Below are 18,499 nucleotides of genomic sequence, written 5' to 3'. Positions count from 1 at the left end.
CCAGGTTGAGCTGCTAGGCCGCTTGGCTCAAGGTGGAGCGTTGCATCCTGGGTCTTGTAGTTTCCAGTAACCTCACGTCAGCACCTCAGTAGACGCCATCACTGAGGGCATCATTGGGAGGGGAATGGGGCTGTAAGAGGGAATCAGGGGGTAAAACCACCAGAAGGCAATGGGGCTGCATAGGCATCACTGAGGCCATAACCTGCCCCCAGAACCTCTGTGTCTGGTGATGCTGCCCAGGGTGGGAAAGAACCAGCTTGACCCTCAGATCCCAGGTGGAGGTCACAGGCCTGGCAACAAGCAAAGCAGATCTTTCACCTTGTAATCTGAGCACCTGTGATGCCAAAATCAATGAAGTACAAACATGGACACACGCCATCACCCTGATGACATTTTTACTGGGCAACTTTTCTGACTGTTTTTGAGAGCAATGTTCCCAAATCTTGTGATGTTGGCACAAGTCCAGTGGTGATGGAACAATTTTTATAGTGGGGGTGCTGAAGGCGGAAACCATGAATTTGGGTGGTTGTTATTACTACTTCAAGACAGGAAGTGTGGCAGTGCCCCTAATTCCAGCACCTCTGCACAAGTCTCATGACATTTGGTGTTTTTCTTTAAAGCCCCAGCTCCTGGAGGCATGTGATAAAATTGGACTAATAAAATCATACTTAGTTTCTCTCTCTGCTTTCATTAAAAACAAAATGAAAGTATATTGTTAGCCCTCCAGGTTACAGAGGAAAGCCTCAAAACGTGACTCAAGTACATAACTAAAGGGTAAAACACTGGACTAAAAAGAGCCCATGTTTTATTTTATTTTTTTAATCTCCTGAGTTTTGGACACTTGACTCATAATTTTTAAACATTTGGGGTTAGCAATACTGTAAGGGAGCTTTGAGGCAGGTGCCCATGAATCAGAGAAGCACATTGGGAGTTTGTGATACTTCTGTCATAGATTCACACCTCACAGTGGTGATGTACAAAACAAACACTGTTCACTAATGAAAGTGTGCATTTGGGGTTTTGGAACTGGGAGCCCACATCCACAGCAGTTAAGTTTTCTATGTCATTTCTGATCAAAGTCAGACCTTTGGCAAAACAATGAACGAGTGCAGTGTGGCACTTGCCTTTGGGAAACATTTGCTAAAGGGAAATGATCTGCACCTAAATAAAAAGTCATTGCACACAAGGAGTGGAAAATTTTGGTCCTGATTCTGAGCTGCACCAAACTCAGTGCAGCTTGCAGGGAATAGGAGGTGAAAGGGAGCCAAAGCTGGCTATCAGCAATCTGTGTACCCTCACCCCCTGGATTCTAGTGCACTTACAAAAGATAAGCTGTATGCTATTTATGCCTCTTCCCCCGCCCCCTATTTTATATGGTAATTCCTGGAAAGACAGCCAGAGATCAAGTGCATGTACAGACAGGCTGAACCCAAATGGGAGCAACATTTCTGGAATCTCCCCTACTGTTCTGACTGCAGGGAGAACTGCCAGGACTGGTGCTTCCCAACCCTGCCCAGCTAGAGATGAGCTACAGGTACACACAGTGTAAGGAGAGCGTCTGATAGCAGTAGAATCTCAGTGTCCACATGTGCATTCACATGGGTGAGAGGCTGCTTGATTAATTTATTCAGGTAACTCCTAGTTCTTGTGTTATGTGAAATGGAGTTTCTGGAACTGTGACTTTAGTGTGTGAGTGTCTGTCCCTGTGTGTCTGTCCAGTTGGTTCTCTCTTGCATCCATGACTGAGAAATCCAAGACCTTAACCACTGTCTTTTGATACCTGGACAAACAGGACTTATTTTCCACCTAATGGGGTAAATGACTGGGGTCATGAAGAACCAGGTTCCTTACACTGCACAGTCCATCATTGCCCAGGTCCTAACTCGGCTGGGAAAGCCCATGACTTTCTTGGATGTCTATGTACCTAAGAAGGGGGAAAACAAATGCCCAAACCCTCCCTATCAAGGATCATCAGTGTGGCTGTCTGATTCCTCTTATGCTCTCATTGCAGTCTTACTATAGTGACCGCAATCACTCTGTATAGTAAGTTGTGTACAGTACAATAAGTGGTGTAATTTTTTTAAATTCCCCATGATAAAGTCTCACTGCTCTCAGAATTTCTAGAAGAGTGGTTCTTAACCAGGGGTACATGTACCCAGGGAGGGATGCAGAGATCTTCCCAGGAGTACATCAAGTCATAGATATTTGCCTAGTTTTTACAACTGGCTACATAAAAAGCACCAGCAAAGTCAGTACAAACTAAAATTTCATACAGACAATGACTTGTTTATACTGCTCTATACACTGAAATGTAAGTACAATATTTACATTCCAGTTGATTTATTTTATAATTGTATGGTAAAAATGAGAATGTCAGCAATTTTTCAGTAATGTCCTATGACAATTTTGTATTTTTATGTCTTATTTTGTGAGCAAGTAGTTTTTAAGTGAGGTAAAACTTGAGGGTAGGCAAGACACATCAAACTCCTGAAAGGGGTCAGTAGTCTGGTAAGGTTGAGAGCCACTGTTCTCTAGAGCAGTGGTTCCCAACGCAGTGCCTGCGGGTACCATGGCGCCTGCGGGGGCATCTTAATGTGCCCGCGTCCTGGCCCCTGGGAGAGCACCCACCGAAATGCCGCCGAATGCTGCCGAAATGCCGCTGAATTTCAGTGGCATTTCGGCGGGGATGCCTCTTGAAGAGGACGCTTGTCGCCGACAAGTTATGTCATTGAGAGGTGTCGCTCCTATAATTCAGCGGGGACACCTCTCGATGATGTCGCTTGTTGAAGGCAAGCGGCGTTATCGAGAGGCGTCCCCGCCGAAACTCAGGAGCGACACCTCAATGACGTCACTTGTGTTCCACTGCCAGCAGTGGTCCTTCGTCTGGCGCCCACCAGCCAAAAAGGTTGGGGACCACTGCTCTAGAACATAAAGCCTGAGCCTGCAAGGTGCTGAGCATCCTCAATGACTTCTTTGTGATCTAAGAGCTACAATTACCCACATCAGCCACTAGATGGTACTTTCAAACAAAATACACAAAATAAAACCAGTTGCCAATTTTCATGCAGTAAATAAGCACCCAGTCTTTCACAATAAGCCAAAAATCAAGCTAATCCCATTTAAAAACAAGACCAACACAAGCCAATCCCTAAAAACCCCAACACTGTATGTGACTAGATCTCCCCAGCGTGCAGCCTGGGACCGTGGTGGGCCCACTGTGCACCCCTGACTCTCTCCCCGCTTGCCCCTGCTTGCCAGGAGCCAATTAAAAAAAAAGAAAAAGAAACAACAAGCTACAACAAGCAACAAGCCAAAAACTAGCCAACAAGAAACTCAAAAGCCAATTAAGCCAAAAAGAAGCCCAATTTCTGTGTTTTTTTCCATGGGTTTGGCATATCTGTAAAATTAAATACAGAAAAGCTTCTCCAGACGGGATAGTTAATCCACCTCCCCGAGAGGCGGTAGCTATATCGACAGGAGAATTCTCTGGTGTAGCGCTGTGTACACTGCAGGTTAGGCTGATGTAACTATGTTGCTCAGGGAGAAAGGATTTTTCACACCCTGGAGTGATGTAGTTATACCGATGTAGGTTTCTAGTATAGACCTTTAGATATACAGCCTCACCCCTTTGCAGATGCCACAGGCCCATGTCACTGATGACCAAGATGACGGGGAACTGAATGAAAGTAGCATGATTTGTTCAAAACATTTTCAATCTCAAAGGGCTGACAGACGAGCTCCAAATGCACAGTTTGCAAGGAGAATTTGAACTCACTCTCAGACATTCCATTGGCTCAGTACTGTCCCCAAGGAGGGAGTACCACCTGCTGAATCATTATGTAAGGATCCATGGGACTAGAACCTGGGAGAGCTGATGTTCCCACATCGCCACTGGGAGGCCATGCGGCATTATATTCAAGAAGCACTGTGCACATGAGGTGCAGCAGAAGTACTGTCCAAAAGGACCAGAGCGACAGCACCCTGTGGCCTTTTGATGGGCCTGTGCTCACTGTTCAGCCCTGGGAAGTGCCCCAGAAAGTTGTCTGGGCAACCATGCAGACTTCGGGATTGCTGTGACTCTTGACCTGACCTCGCTTGCTGATCTCCATTTTCTGCCCCTAACATTTCTGATTCCAGTCTAGTAACTATCTCTGATCTCTGGTCTCCGACTCCAGCCTGACTCTTACCTATTAAGCCCAGATCTAGTGATTACTCTGATCCCTGCTCACTGATCACCACCTCATGGCTGTTCTTGATTTGTGGAAACCAGCCCAGCTGCAACTGTTAGGCCAAACCACCTACACCCTCGTCCCTTACACACTATTCAAAACGACCATTTTGGAAGTCAGAATTAAAACTGGCTTGAATAAGTCTGGATGGAGCACAGTCCAGACTAGAACGTTCATACCAACAATTACTTAAACTTTTTTTTTTTTTTAACTCCACCTTCCTGTTCATTGAAATACCACTGACTTAGCATACCTTACTTTAACTCCTTCCACGCAAAGAAAAAATACTGGGCTTGTGCCCTTTTGATTGTGCATCTTTATGATGTACATAGTAGACCAGCAAAGTTTTCTTCTACATCAGAAATTTAGGTCTTTACCCTGGGAGACTCTATGGCTGACTGGAGAACTACATGATTTATGATACTAAAGAAATGAAAGGAAAGATGATTAATTCAGAAGGGAATGGATTTTTATTCACTTCCTTTAGAACTCTGCTCATTTTTTGATTTTCTTAACCTCTTTTTTAAAGAAAAACATTGTTGCAGGTAACTTGCCCAAGGTCTCAAATAGATGTAAAACACAAAGGCTCAGAACCCCTCTCACAGAGTGCCCTAGAAACAGGATTTGCAACCGCTTCGCAGGAGGAATTAAGTTTGTCTGTCTGTCTCTCTCGTAACAGGCTGCAGCAATTCTAGGGACAAAATGGCTGCTGTTACTGCAAAATGGCAGAGCTCTTAGGCCAGGTTCCCACTTGGAAGGCTTTGCTGGCGTAAGAATACCGGTGTATTATGGCAGCAAAGCGCTCCTAGTATGGACAGCTTATACTGGCAAAACTGTGCTTTGGTTGGCATAGATGACTGTATCCCTTCCAAGAGAAAACCTATAGTTAAAGCTAAGATTAGGTCATGGAAGTCACAGAATCCGTGACATTTTCTGTTTCAACCAGGGAATGGCGGGGCTGGAACTGTCAGCCAGCACAGGCCCCTGCAACTTTCAGCTGCTACAGGGAGCCCCTGGAGCTCTCAGCTGCCACCGGGGGTGGGAGCCATGCAGCTCTCAGCCACTGGGGGGACCCCAGAGCTGTCAGCCACAGTGGCGGTGGGTGCTGGACCTCCATCCCTCCTCTCCCACAGCAGGGCTCCGGCTCAGTCCCATGTTGTCACAGTTATTTTTAACAAAAGTCAGGGGCAGGTCACGGGCTTCTGTAAATTTTTCTTTATTGCCTGAGACCTGTCCCTGTCTTTTACTAAAAATAACCGTGACAACATCTTAGCCTTATCTATAGTGGTAAAAGTGCACATTTGAAAGTATCGCTGCATTTACATTAGGGCTTTTGCCAGCACAGCTTCGTGGGTCACACCCCGACTGACATAAGTGTGCTAGCAGAGTGAAGCTATGAAGTTTGTGGTGAAAACCTGGCATCGATACTTAAAGGGGCAGTACAGAACATCCAGTAGACACCACAGTTTTATGGCAATACGCAAAGGAGACGATCCAGCCCAAGGCTCTGGGTAACGAGTGCAGATGAACTTACTGCAATGAGAAATACAAGTAGATAATTTCTGAGCGTTTGGTTAGTTAGGGTTATTTTAATGAATCCTCTCTTTCTCCAGCTGCTGTCAAATGTGCAGGAGTTCTCTTGTGAGAGCCACTATAAGAAGCTTGATTCCGTCAGGGACACATCTGGATACATGATTCTGGGGACCAGAGCCAGAAGTAAGGGAAGATTTTCTCATTGAAAGAGGCAGAGAAACTGAAGATTTGGGCCATGTTCTCTGCATTGTAAAAGGTCACTTGCCCCTCTTCGTAGTCCAAGTGAACTCGGATCTTCCTGGGCTTCTCGTCAAGAGAGAGAAGGGTTGGGGGAAAAGTGAGAGCTGTGTATTGACGATCCCAGCCCAGACGTACAGCCCAGATCCCTTCCGTCTGAAGCGTTGACGGCCTGTTTCTCTCCACAGACTCTCTGGCAGCCCCCACAGCCCAGCCGTCCCCATCTCCAACCTCCAGTTCCCAATAGTGTCTCCCTGTTGTGAATCCCTCAGAGCCCAGGACACAGGGGCTCGACATGAACCTCTTGGGATTGTCAGGCACATCCAGCCGCCCGGCTCCGAGTCTCACACTTTTCCCATCCTCTGACAGGATGAGGTGGGGATTTGCTGTTTCTGGATCCAGAGTCACGTTGACTAGAGAATGATGCAGAGAGAGAGAGAGAGAGAGAGGGAGAGAGAGGCAATCAATCAGAGAGAGGCAGAACCCATTTCAAGGTCAGTTCTGGAGCAAATCAATGAATCTCCTTCCTCCAGAATTAAATGGAGTGGGGAAGGCAGAAGGAATATTCATGATCTGAGCCAAGAACAGGAAAGACTCCTTCCCTGGGAGCTAAATCAGGAATAAAACCATGGCCGGCCTGTGACTCATGCATTTGAGGAGGCTAGGTGTGAGGGCCAGAAATGAGAGGGACCACGGACACTCAGACCATGGCCTTGCTCCCTGCTCCACCTCAAGGCCCATCCCTGCTCAGCCTCCTCTCCCTGAGGCCCTGCCAACACTCCACCTCCCTTTGCCCCAGGTCCCACTCCCACTCGGCCCCCTCCCCCGAGATCCCTGCCTGCTCCTGCCTCTTCAGCCCCCCCCCCCCCCCCCCGGGGCCTCCCCTGCCTGCAGAGGAGCGGTGAGGGAGCCTCGAGGAAGGCGGCAGAAAGGCACAATCGGCAGGGTCCTCGCGGAAAGAGGTGGCACCTCGGGAGGAAGAGGTGGGGCAAGGGTGGGAAGAAGAGCAGCGTGGGTGGGGCAACAGGGGAAGAGGACAAGCAGGAGTGGAGCCTCGGGGCAGAGCACGAGTGGTGTTATGGCCCAGGCGCCCTTTCGGCAGTGGCAGTGCTCCTAAGACGGCAGCCACTGCACCTCCAGAGGGAAGTGCACTGAATCCTGTTTGGGGAGGCTTAGCCTTCCCTGGCCTCTTATATTCACCACCCATAAATAAAACCACATGGATGAAATCCTGGACCCATTGAAACTAATGGGAGTTTTGCCACTGACTTCAGCAGAGCTAGGATTTAACCCCATGAATGCAATTGGCTTTAGCTTCAGCTGATTGTATGTTGGACCATTTCCAGTCCACTTTGGATTCTACTTGTTACCGCATAGCGCGGATGTACATGAGACTCGTCTCAATTTCTGCTTCAACGCTGACATGGCAGTGAGAGACACAGGTGCAGTGAGCTCCCCAATGACTTTCTGTGCTATGCTTTTCAGAGAGAAGCATGTTTTTATGCCATAATGGTGGAAGCTGTGCTTGTGACAGTTCAGCGGAAGCACCATTTCCTTGACCAGCGTGAACAGGGATTTTTATAAGCAGGGATATGCCTGCATCCCTGGCTTTTCTGGGGTGGTAATGGAGGGAGATGTTAAGAATCCCAACCTAGATCTAAATTCTGGGGCTGTCTCCTGTTGCTGCCATGGCCTTAACCAAACCTCTGGTTCCAAATATTTTTTAATTTAAAAGGTGTCGCATATCCAGATCAGGCCTATTTCTATTTCTAACTGGACTAATATACACCTCTACATAGACTCTATAGGGGATGTAGATCCTTATCTACTCTGGTTTAGGAGAAGATGGTAGAACATCATGTTTAAAAAACACTGTTGCTGCTACAGCGGTTTCAGTTCTACTGTGGACAGGGCATAAATATTAAGGAGTCAGCAAAGGTAACAGTTCTTAGGATTACAAAAAGAGGTCTCTTCTTAACTTGGGTTAGATAACCTGCCTGAGCTCATGGGTTACAATAGCAGTGAAGACGTGGCAACTGAGCTTGTACCTCAGGTTAGCAGCTTGCACTAAGCCCAAAGGTATAGAGGAGCCAGGGCTTACGGTCAGTCTTAATAAAACTCAGCCACCGCTAACTCCAAGGTAATTTCTATAAAGCATTGACCACCTTCTCATTGGGCTGCCATCACTTGGCCATCTTCTGTTTATATAATCCAGCCCTTTCACCTCAGTCCTATTTCGTACTTATCATTACACTTACGGTTCCTCAGCCCCTCCATTTAAACCACCATTCCAGCAACAACTAACACAGTCACAGGATGGCACCTGCATGCCTTCAGGATTCATATAGCTGGTGGAGACAACCTCTCTTTGGTTTCAACTGCCTCTTCTCCCAGAAAATCCAGAGGGAGCAGCGATGGTCTGAACCAAAATAGTGGATCAGAGCACCCTTGAACTTTGTTTACATTATGAATCTGGATTCCAATCCAAAAGTGCCTTTGAGGATATGTGAGTTGTTTCTTTAAGAGCCGAGTTCAACAAAGTGCTTAAGCATGTGCATAACTTCAACCACCTACACTGTCCTGTTAAAGTTACACATATTTAATACCTTGCTTAATCTGAGCCAGAAGGGAGAAGCAGAGAGGGACGGTGTAGCTTTAGAGCTTATACTGTTCTGAATAATGTTTCCTGTTCAGTGTTAGAAGACAGCAAGTTTCTGGGATTCTTTACCATTGTGACAGGACAATGCTGGGCATGTATTTCTATAACAGGCCTAATCACAACTCAGATCTGACTTCTCGCCAGTTCGCTGTGTTCTAAATCCACATCCAGACCTTGTGGCCTACGCCCACCTCTGCAATGGAGAAGTACCGTTCTAGCTCCTCATTTTAGAAAACCTGTGCCTCTTATTTGTTCCCAGCAGTGACAGAAACATACCTTTTTCTTTATCCAGCTGAGCTCGCAGATTCTCTAGATGAAGAAAAAGAAGACAGGAGAGAGATGAGATCTCATGCACACCAGTTCTCATAGCACTATTCCAGATGTGCTATCAGCACCAAATCCTGAGTATAAAGTGATTTGAATTTGTGCAAAATGTCACAATCTCACACAGATCTGGGCTCCCATCAGCCATTCATCATATCCAACAGTGGCATTGCACACCTTTCAGCCATGTCACCAGGAAGGACGAAATCACCCCAGCACACTGGGTTCTCTAACTTTCCAGATATGCAAAGGGACACATGCCATGACCCTACCTGGGGCCACCTGTGCGGCCACCCCAGAGATTCATGGATTTGCAGGATTGAGCCAGATTTTTGAACTTCACTACATGGTGCCTGGTGTGATGCCATCACCCATGGTCACTCTGGCTGGTCCGACAATCCCTAGTAGGCTAGGTGGTGGGTGTGTCTTTTCCTGCTGGTCTTTGTAGCACTGTGGTAGTAGCATGATTGTCTCTAGTTAGAGGAGTCGGAAGCCAAAATTTGGAACAGCCCTCCTCCCTGCTCCCCAAGTACACCCCAGGGCTTCCTTTCTCCCAGCTCCCACCAAGTGCTCTGTTATATCACCTTCCAAACTTGTGGATCCCCCTCTCTGCCTCTTCACGTACAGCAAACACATTTAGTTCCCAGAATCCTCTGCACTGGCTGCAGTGAGACTTCACAGGACTCAAGAGTGGATGGAGACTCATAGGTGCCAACAAGACTTGACAGAGTAGAACCAATGGCAGACACACTTCTGTACAAGGAATCAGTTGGCAGAGATTTTGTAGCTGAAGATGGTTCAGGAGTGGTGAGGAAGAAAGTTAAGGTCCAGTGAGAGATGTAATTGGGATCCATAATGACAAAAAACAGATGAGAAAGAGTGAGATGGGGGAGGGGGACAGAGGCAAAGGAGCAACAGCATATGGGGCACCGTGAACCAGAGAATGGAGTAGAAGAGAGACACAATGGGTCCCTGGGGAGACAGGACTGGAGACATCACCCACAAGGTCACTCTGTTTTACCTTTGAACATGGCCAGCACCCCTGTTACAAGGTTATTATTTTCAGAGAAGTCGCTGACTCTCTTCTTCAGCACAGGAGAAACGGGGTCTGGAGTTGGGACCTTCACACACTCGCACCTAGGAAAACACACATATCCTGAGGTCTGGTCTACACCTAAAACTTAGGTCAATCTACCTTCATCACTCAGGGCTGTGAAAAGTTTCACGCTCTGTGCAATGCAATTAGGTTGACCTAACCCCCACTGTGGATGCATGAGATCGATGGAAGAATTCTTCCATCAACCTCGCTACCACCTCATGAGGGCTGAATTTACTACAGCGATGGAAACCCTCTTGTGTTGCTTTAGTCAGTGTCTATGCTCCAGCGGTGCTGCAGCAGCGCTTGTCGTGTAGACACACCCTGAGAGCATTCGCCCAGCAGTCTAATCCCGAACTCTCCACCTGCCCAGAAAGCATAAAGACCTCAACCTTCTGAGCCCATCAACACTCTAACAGCGACAAGGCTTCTAATCCACATGGCAATTATAGAAATAGGAAGGGCAGCAATTATACTGGTTAGCAAGTACAAATGAGAACCTTACTGCCCCCCTTTGAACTATCATTGTTAGTCAGATTACAGAGGTGTCCAGATAAAATCAGGGCCTCTTTGGGCTGGAAGCAGCACAAACTCACAGAAAGAGAGAATCCCTTTCCTGAAGCGTTTATAGTCTTAACTAGACAAAAGCACAGGGAGGGGAAGTGACTGCCCCAGGTCACCCAGCAGGTCAGTGGCAGAGCTAGGACTAGAACTCGGCTCTCCCAATGCCTGATTTAGTGGCCTGTCCACAGTGGAGTTAACACCTCATTTTACACAAGGAAAGAAAGGTACTTAGAGGCTGAAAGCCTGATTTTTCAGAGCTGATGAGCAGCCACAACTTTCACTGACTTCAGCTGGCTATAGGGGACTTGCCTGACACTGCTCTGTCTCAACAAATGCAGAGGAGCCATTTAGTATTATTTTAAAAATGTAAAATGAAACAACAAAAAAAGTTGAGATTTTATCAAAGTACCATTCCCCTGGCAACCAAAACTCAGCCCCTTTGTACCAGTGACAGATATATTAAATAAAAAACATCCCACAGCTGCTGCATGTTGGGAAGCTGGGTCTTCAGGACTGTTTCCAAGACTTTTGAGGATACTACGGTGGGAGGGAGAATGAGAATGAGCCCAGAAGCTACCTGCTCAAGGTGCTGCCAACGTCCTAGAAGGGAAAGAAAACAGATACTCAGGTCATGTGCCGTAAGAAAGGAGGGTTGAATGCATCTCCTCGCTATACCAGGGCAAGTCAATGGGGCTATGCTGATGAATCCAGCCCAGCATGTTTTCTGCTTGGGGGGATGAATCTGTGTTTGCAGTTTGAGTCTCATCTGCAGGTCTCCACAATGGGGAACATTAAATTTCTGGTAACTTAGGCCCCCATCCTTCAATTGACTCCATGTGGGCAGATACCTGCCCATCGGTGGGACTCTTTGAAGGCGAAGGGGTCTGCCTGCATGAGTTTCACTGCAGGATCAGCACCAAAGCCAGAAGTAAAAAGGAGGCTTCATTTGATTCCCAAGGATGGCTCCCTCATCTTCTCATCCCTATAACACCTCTTTCCCTGCCTCTTCCCACCTCATCAAGATAAGACTCCTCCAACCATTCCAGCCTCTTGCGGCAAGTGATATAGGACCACCCACCTCTTCTCCCACCTCATACATCAAGAAGCACAGAAGTCTTGCGCTCACCCTCTCTTTCAGTTATGACATCATTGATGCCACCTCCCTGCATGCAGCCCCTCTGGGCTCCTTCCCAATTCTTCTCCACAGTCAGCCTCAGATACCAAAGTGCAATGTGTCCCTGCTCTGGTTGGAAGTGAAGGCCAAGGGACTTCCTCAAATGGGGGGATTGGTTCCTCCTACAAGTCCTGACCTGACCCATCTCCCAGCAGCCAGAAATCTTCCCTTCATGCCTGCCTACATAGCGACCTACTGGCTTTCTCTGAACCCAGGAAATGAGCCAGTTCCCAGGTGACAGCCCAGGTGGGAATTAAATAGTTAAACATTAACCTTTTGGACACCACATAGTTTCTGGAGCTTCAGAAAGTGTTTGGAGTTTCTCCTCATGGGTAAATTTTTCCTCTCTTTCTATTCAAGATCATTCAGAGGAAGAAACGCTGCCTTTGTTTACATATAATCCAGAGATGCACTGACACCGTATAGTTCAGTGTTTCAGTTTTACAGTCAGTATTTCAGTTATACCATGAGCTCTGAGTCCTGGACTCTAGTATCCCATAGCTGGGCTTCCATATCTCAAGAGTCTTTCCTCTTTGCACAGGGTATGTACAGTGCAGCCTCACCTTAAGGAATTCTGTCGCTGGCTGCGAACATTTCCTTTGTATCTCGCTGATCAGTTCGTTGAGTAGTAACTTTTTCTCTGACACTTTGGTGACATATTCATGCTGCCTCTTTAAAATCTCCTCATCTAGCATTTCCAGCTGCGCCAGAAGAAGGGACTGTTGTTCACTCAAAAACTCATGCAATTGCTCAAATTCCGACAAAATCTTCTGTCTTTCCAATTCTGTCTGTCTCTGCAGGGAACAGATATAAAGAGGGGAGAGGCATGTTGGTTATTACAGGTGAAGTCTTTTCACTCCCCATAAATCCTTGTGTGTGTGGATGTGGTAGGTGAGACAGAGTTGGGGGTTGGAAGAATAAACCTTACAGTGAGAAAGAAGGACAAGAGTCTAGGGGATAGGAGATTGAGAAGTGGAGTAAATTATAACTGAGCCAGTGGAGAAGACAGCAGGAAGAGTGGTAGAGAAGCCACTGGAGATGACAAGAGGACCTGGTGCATGTTGTTGAAGGAGATGAAAGTGGTGATAGGACAGAAGAAATGGAGCTGAGAGGTTAGGGAGGAAGCAGTGTTTAGAGAAGACAAGGTCAAGCGCTTGGCCTTTTTGTCAAAAAGGAGATCCAAAACAGGGCTGAAGGTCAAAGGAGAAGAGGAGGGGGAGGCTAAGAGATTGGGCTGGACATCAGTATGGAAGCTGAAGTCCTCAAGGGTGAGGGTGGGGATTGTGAAGAGAGGAAGACCCAGGACTCAAAGTCAAAGAAGGTGACCAGGGAGGTATGGGGGGGGGCAGTGGGTGACAGTAGAGGAGGCCACCATGGGGGAAAGTGTCTATTGAAGCCGTGTCAGAAGGGACATCTGATTTTATGTGGGTGCCAGGAGATGAAGAGGTCATGGCAAAACAACTTTTTTGGAGATGGAGTGAGCCTTCCAGAGAGAGCCAGAGAAGGAAAAGAGGGAGGTTGTGAACAGGGGCTGAGATTGAAAGAGAAGATCCAGAGGGACAGAGGTGGTGATGGGATGGGGGTGGGAGGCGGGGAGTGTGGGGATGGAGGGAGGACCTGGGTTAGGGCAGATATCACCAGAGGCGAGGCAGAAGCAGTGGAAAGGAGATGTAGATTTGTGGGGAGAAGGGGGGAAGGAGGGCAGTGAGGGTAAAAGAGAGCTAGCAGTAGCGGTAGAAAGTGGAGGTTAAAAGGGATATGGAGACAGTGGGAGAGGAGGGAGGGAATAACAGATACATTAGTAGAAGATCAAGATCAGTTAGGAAGTGATCTGCTAACCAGAACCAGAATACAGCTATAACCAACACTGTTTGCAATGAATAACTCTGCCAGCTCTATGGACCCCAGATAGAGCAGCATGTTACTCATGAGGGGGTGTAGTCCACAATGTCTGCTCATGCAACAGCCAAGTGCAAAACAGGCCCATATTACTGCCATGTTACTAAGGCCGTGTCTATATGGCGGGTTAGTGCACGGCAAGCTCAGGCATAAATCTACCAGCCTGTGTGCGGTAACTAGCCCTGTGGCCCTGCCCGATAGTTCCCTAGTGAACTGTTTGAAACTGCAGGGTAGTGGCAGTGTTGTCAATGGCCTGGTGCGAACCCACTTGTCATGTGAACAGCCAGTGGGTGCCCTAGCACTGCTGCGATGAGGCCCATATGAACAGGTAGGTAGATAGGTAGATACCAGCAGCTCGTCGCTTTTCTCTTCTCCATATGGTTCAAATTCTTCTCTCTCTTTTTGTAAGAAACACAAATTGCTCTGAAGCTTTTCCTAGAAAGAAATATGGATTCAATGATGTCCATGTTTTATTTTACACAGTATGCAGCAGTATTATGGGTGGTTACATCAGCTCTACACATGTGCAAAGCTCCCTTATGAAGCAACAGTAGCAGCTCTATAATTAAGGCCAGCTCACCATTACAAATCCAGTTTTCAAGCCCTCATCTAATGTCCCCCAAAAGGAGCCAAACAACTCAGGCAAAGAGTTTTAAAGTTATTGTGTCTGAAACTTCAGTTCACTTGTCGAAAAAAAAATCCTAACTTTTTGGCCAATAATATTTCTAAAATGTTTTACATGGAAACCCCAAAGATGTTTTGTGGATCTTACCGAGAAGTGCCTGCTGCTATCTGGGGGCTGAGTGAGCAAGGAGGGGTTTGAAAAGATGTAAACACTTGTTTTTACATTAATAAAATGGACCCATAGAGTTATCGGCATGTCAAATTCATTGTACTCTCAGTCATACTTTTAGTCTGGTGGAGACTTGCAAGAGTCAGTAGGAGAAGTTTAAAACCAACGTAATATGCAGTTTTAAACTTTGAATTCTCCAGATAAACACTTACAATGTTATATATTGTTATCCCTTTTGTTGCAAATGTTCGAAGATTAGCTACAGTGTAACTTGCATGGGGTGACTGCAAGTGAAGGAGGAATATCTGGCATGAATGAAGCGTCTTCATGCTTCAACTAGTTACTGCTGAGTTTTTGAGGGAGAAGAACCCTATTGAGAGCATACAAAATAAAATCACAGTGACTGAACAACAATACCTAGCTCTTCTATGCATTTTCTGAGCGGTAGGTAAATTCCACTGAAATATACTGTCACCCTTACAAACCCTAAGAAAGGTTTTGTTTGTGAATTTCCCTACATGACACACAGTTGTCGATAGCACTTTTCCATAAGAACTACCAGCATTCACAGTTTACAAACCAGTCCAAGAAGAGCCTCAATGAGTAGAAGACTCAAGCCAGAACCTGAGCAAGACGGGGTTAGAACATAAGCAGCAGGATCAGTGAGCCAGATCCAAATCTGTTTGCTTATACAGCATCCATTTCTGTACTGACCTCTCCTCTGGCTTCTCAGCAGGACAGGCAGTGTCCCTTTTTTGGGGGAGGAGAGGGCAGCTGGGGGGCATAGGGCATGATGGGCAGTGAGTTCCAGGGGAGGGAGAGCTAGGGGGGTATAGGGCACAATGGGCAGTGAGTTCCCAGGGCGGGGAAGTGGGGAGTTGGGGGTTCACGATGGGCAGTGAGTTTGGGGAGGGAGTGGGGAGCTAGGGGTTCACGATGGGCATTGAGTTCTGGGAGGGAGTGGAGAACTAGGGGTTCACGATGGGCAGTGAGTTCTGGGGGGGAGTGGGGAGGCTGGGTTATATAGGCAGGATGGGCAGTGAGTCTGGGGGAGGAGTGGGAGCATGGGTCACGAAGTGGCAGTGAGTTTGGGCGGGAGGAATGTGAAGCTGGGGGTAAAAGGGCAACGAATGGGCATGAGTTCAGGGGGGAGTGGGGAGCTAGGGGTTCACGATGAGGCAGTGAGTTCCGGGGAGTGGGAAGTCGGGGTTCAACGATGGGCAGGTGACTTCCGGGGGGAGTGGGAGCGGGGGTTATAGGCACGATGGGCAGTGAAGTTGGGGGGGTGGGGAGCTGGGGGTTCACGATGGCAGTGAGTTCCGGGGGGGGGAGTGGGGACGCTGGGGTGTTCAACGAATGGGCAGGAGTCCAGGGGGGGGAGGGGGAGGGGGGAGGGGGGAGGGGGGAGCTGGGAGTTATAGGGCACAATGGGCAGTGAGTTCCCAGGGCAGGGTGGGGTGTGGGGCAGAGAGTCTGACCTTCCCCTGACCTGGCTCGCTTACTGGAATCAGCTTCTTCCTCCTCCCCCACAAATTAAATGCCAAAACTTCCACTGACTTGGGCTGAGCCCGGGCCAGCTTCTCTTCAGAGACATTTCACAGTGCCAGGTTTCCTACCTTATAGGCCTGCGCTGCCTCCTCTATGGGCACCACAGTGTGGTCCCTGTGCCCCCGGGACTCCCTGCACACCAGGCAGATTGGGCTCTGGTCTTGTTCGCAGAAGAGCTTCAAAGGTTCCTTGTGCTGCTTGCACACAATCTCTCGCGCTTTCTTTGCTGCTTCGACACCGAGCCGCACAGCTATTTCCACCATGTTTGCCAGCTGCCTGTTGGGCCTGAAGTTTCTTGGCTGGATTGTCTTTCTGCACTGAGGACAGGAGAGGTTTCGTGATGATTCCTTGCAGTACTCGCGGATACATGCCCCACAGAAATTGTGGCTGCACTCTGTGATCACTGGATCTTTAAAAGAGTCCAGGCAGATGGGACAAGTGGCTTCATTCTGGAGATCTTCAGTCAGATTCGCAGCAGCCTGAGCCATGAGTCTTTTCTCCAGGAAACAGACGCTAAATGAGTTTCACTTTCATCTGCTCAGCAGTGGATTTGACAGGAGAGGGTGTGGACTCCCTCCTCCCCTGGCTTTGTGCCTGAAAGTCCTTTGCCTTGAAAACTCCTAAGTCACACCCTAGAGCAGTGATACTCAGGTGTCAGTAGTTCAGGAGCCAAATTAGTGATCAACAGTGCCCAAAAGAGTCACAGGAGCGTGATTTCACTGTTTCATTCATTATAGTGGTCCATATTCATATTTAAACAGTCTGGCAGGGGAAATATTTAGTTTATATATATATAATTCTGACAGCAAATATGTTAATAACTTAGTGCAAGTTAATAGCAAAATTGGTTAATGAAATAGTAAAAGCATCCTGATTGGTTAATAATTAAATCACAGTGTTTTCATATCATGTGCTGCAAAGAGTCACAGGGGACACATTCAAGATCCGCTTGCAGCTCTCGAGCCTTGGTCTGAGCATCCTTGTCCTGGAGGGTCAATACTGGTGCCTGGAGGAAAGACACACATACCTACACCCTTCCCCAGGAGCAAGAGAAATGTTCTTGTGCAGAAAACAGGAGTGTTGCAGACCTGTCAGTTTAGATGAAGGAGTCTCTTGGGATTAAGGACGCAAAATCAGCAGGTCTATGGTAACATTTTCAAAAGTGCCTAAGTGACTTAGGTGCCTAAGGGTACATCTCCACTGCAAAAACCCCTCCCATGGCAGTGAGTCCCAGAACCTGGGTGTAGACATCCCTGCTCCGGCTGGAGCCTGGGCTCTGAAACTGTCCTCCTCAAAGCCTGGGGCTCAGCCCGAGCGGGAACATCTAGACTGTTATTTTGAGCCTCATAATGTGAGCCCCATGAGCCTGAGCCAGTTGACATGGGCTCTAAGATGGGCTCCCATGGGTTCTTTTAGATGTATCCTAGGTCCCATTTTCAAAAATATAATGGGATTTATTTATGTAAGTCACTTCAGAGTTTTTGAAAATGTTTCTCCTATGCTTTACACCAGCCTCTGACCTCACTCTCTGTCTTGGGAAAGTCACCTCACTGCTTTTTGCCTCAGTTTCCCCTTTTTGTAAAAAAATGAGGAAAATACTAGCTAACCTCAGAGAGGTTTGAGGGGTGTAACACATCAGTGTTTGCAAAGGAGCTTGAGATCCTGAGAAGGCAGGTGCTAGATAAGAGCAAAGCAGTCTTAAACAAGATCTCTGCTGAGGCAGCAAATTGCATCTGGTTCAGTGATGAAGTGAAGGCAGCAATTAGAAATAAAAACCAATATATAACATATGGGAAAAGGGGAAATAGATAGCAATCAATAGATATTAGAAATCAGGATTTGTAGAAAATTGATAAAGGAAGCTGAAGACATCAGGGAAAAATCCATGGCTGGCACGGCTATGGGTAATAAGTGGGAGGTTTTCTAATTGTGTTAGAAATGAAAGAAATCCTAGCACTGGTATAGGCCCATTACACGATGGAGATGGTAACACTGTTGATAGTGATGCAGAAAAGGATAAATATTTGTGTTCCGTATTTGGAAAGGAGCAGGCTGATGTACTCAATCATATGAAGATGATGAAGTACTTTCCAGTCTGTTAGTAACCAAAGAGGATATTAAACAACATCTCCTAGGGATAAACATCGTTAAATCAGCAGGCCTGCACCCAAGAACCGTGAAAGAGTTGACTGAGGAGATCTCTGATACTAGCACATCCCGTTTAGCCCTAGCACAGGCAATGGTGGTACAAGTCTCCCCCACCTTAGCCCTGGCTGGAGGAACACCTCTGCAGGTGGGAGGGCCTCGCAAGCTTGCAAGTCTGTCAAGGTGGCCACTCCTGCTGCTTGTGCTAGTTTTGATTACAGGTCTCGGCTCAGCCCAGAAGATGAACAGGGGTCCAAGTAACGGGGACAGCAGCTCCCCTGCTAAGTGTGGAAGGAAA

At 47.4% G+C, this 18,499-nt stretch overlaps 1 protein-coding gene across 2 annotated transcripts; it reads right to left on the bottom strand.

The window, feature by feature from the left end:
• Nucleotides 1-4,684: 4,684 nt before the first annotated feature.
• Nucleotides 4,685-17,263, bottom strand: LOC116828405 (E3 ubiquitin-protein ligase TRIM39-like). 2 transcript variants are annotated; one of them, XM_032786603.2, is made up of 7 exons: nucleotides 16,125-17,263; nucleotides 14,064-14,150; nucleotides 12,380-12,583; nucleotides 11,220-11,242; nucleotides 10,004-10,119; nucleotides 8,935-8,967; nucleotides 4,685-6,412 (listed from the first exon to the last, which is right to left on the bottom strand). In XM_032786603.2, the coding sequence occupies exons 1-7, from the start codon at nucleotides 16,542-16,544 to the stop codon at nucleotides 5,901-5,903; spliced, it is 1,395 nt and encodes a 464-aa protein (XP_032642494.1). In that variant the 5' UTR covers nucleotides 16,545-17,263; the 3' UTR covers nucleotides 4,685-5,900. The 2 variants fall into 2 exon arrangements, with proteins under 2 accessions (XP_032642494.1, XP_032642492.1); XM_032786601.2 differs by having other exon boundaries at nucleotides 12,380-12,610; nucleotides 16,125-17,262.
• Nucleotides 17,264-18,499: the final 1,236 nt, after the last annotated feature.

Source organism: Chelonoidis abingdonii, chromosome 2, assembly GCF_003597395.2.
Source record: "Chelonoidis abingdonii isolate Lonesome George chromosome 2, CheloAbing_2.0, whole genome shotgun sequence".
Classification (NCBI taxonomy): domain Eukaryota; kingdom Metazoa; phylum Chordata; order Testudines; family Testudinidae; genus Chelonoidis; species Chelonoidis abingdonii.
The sequence above is the reverse complement of the archived record's forward strand: the minus strand, read 5'-3'. Positions and strand labels throughout refer to the sequence as shown.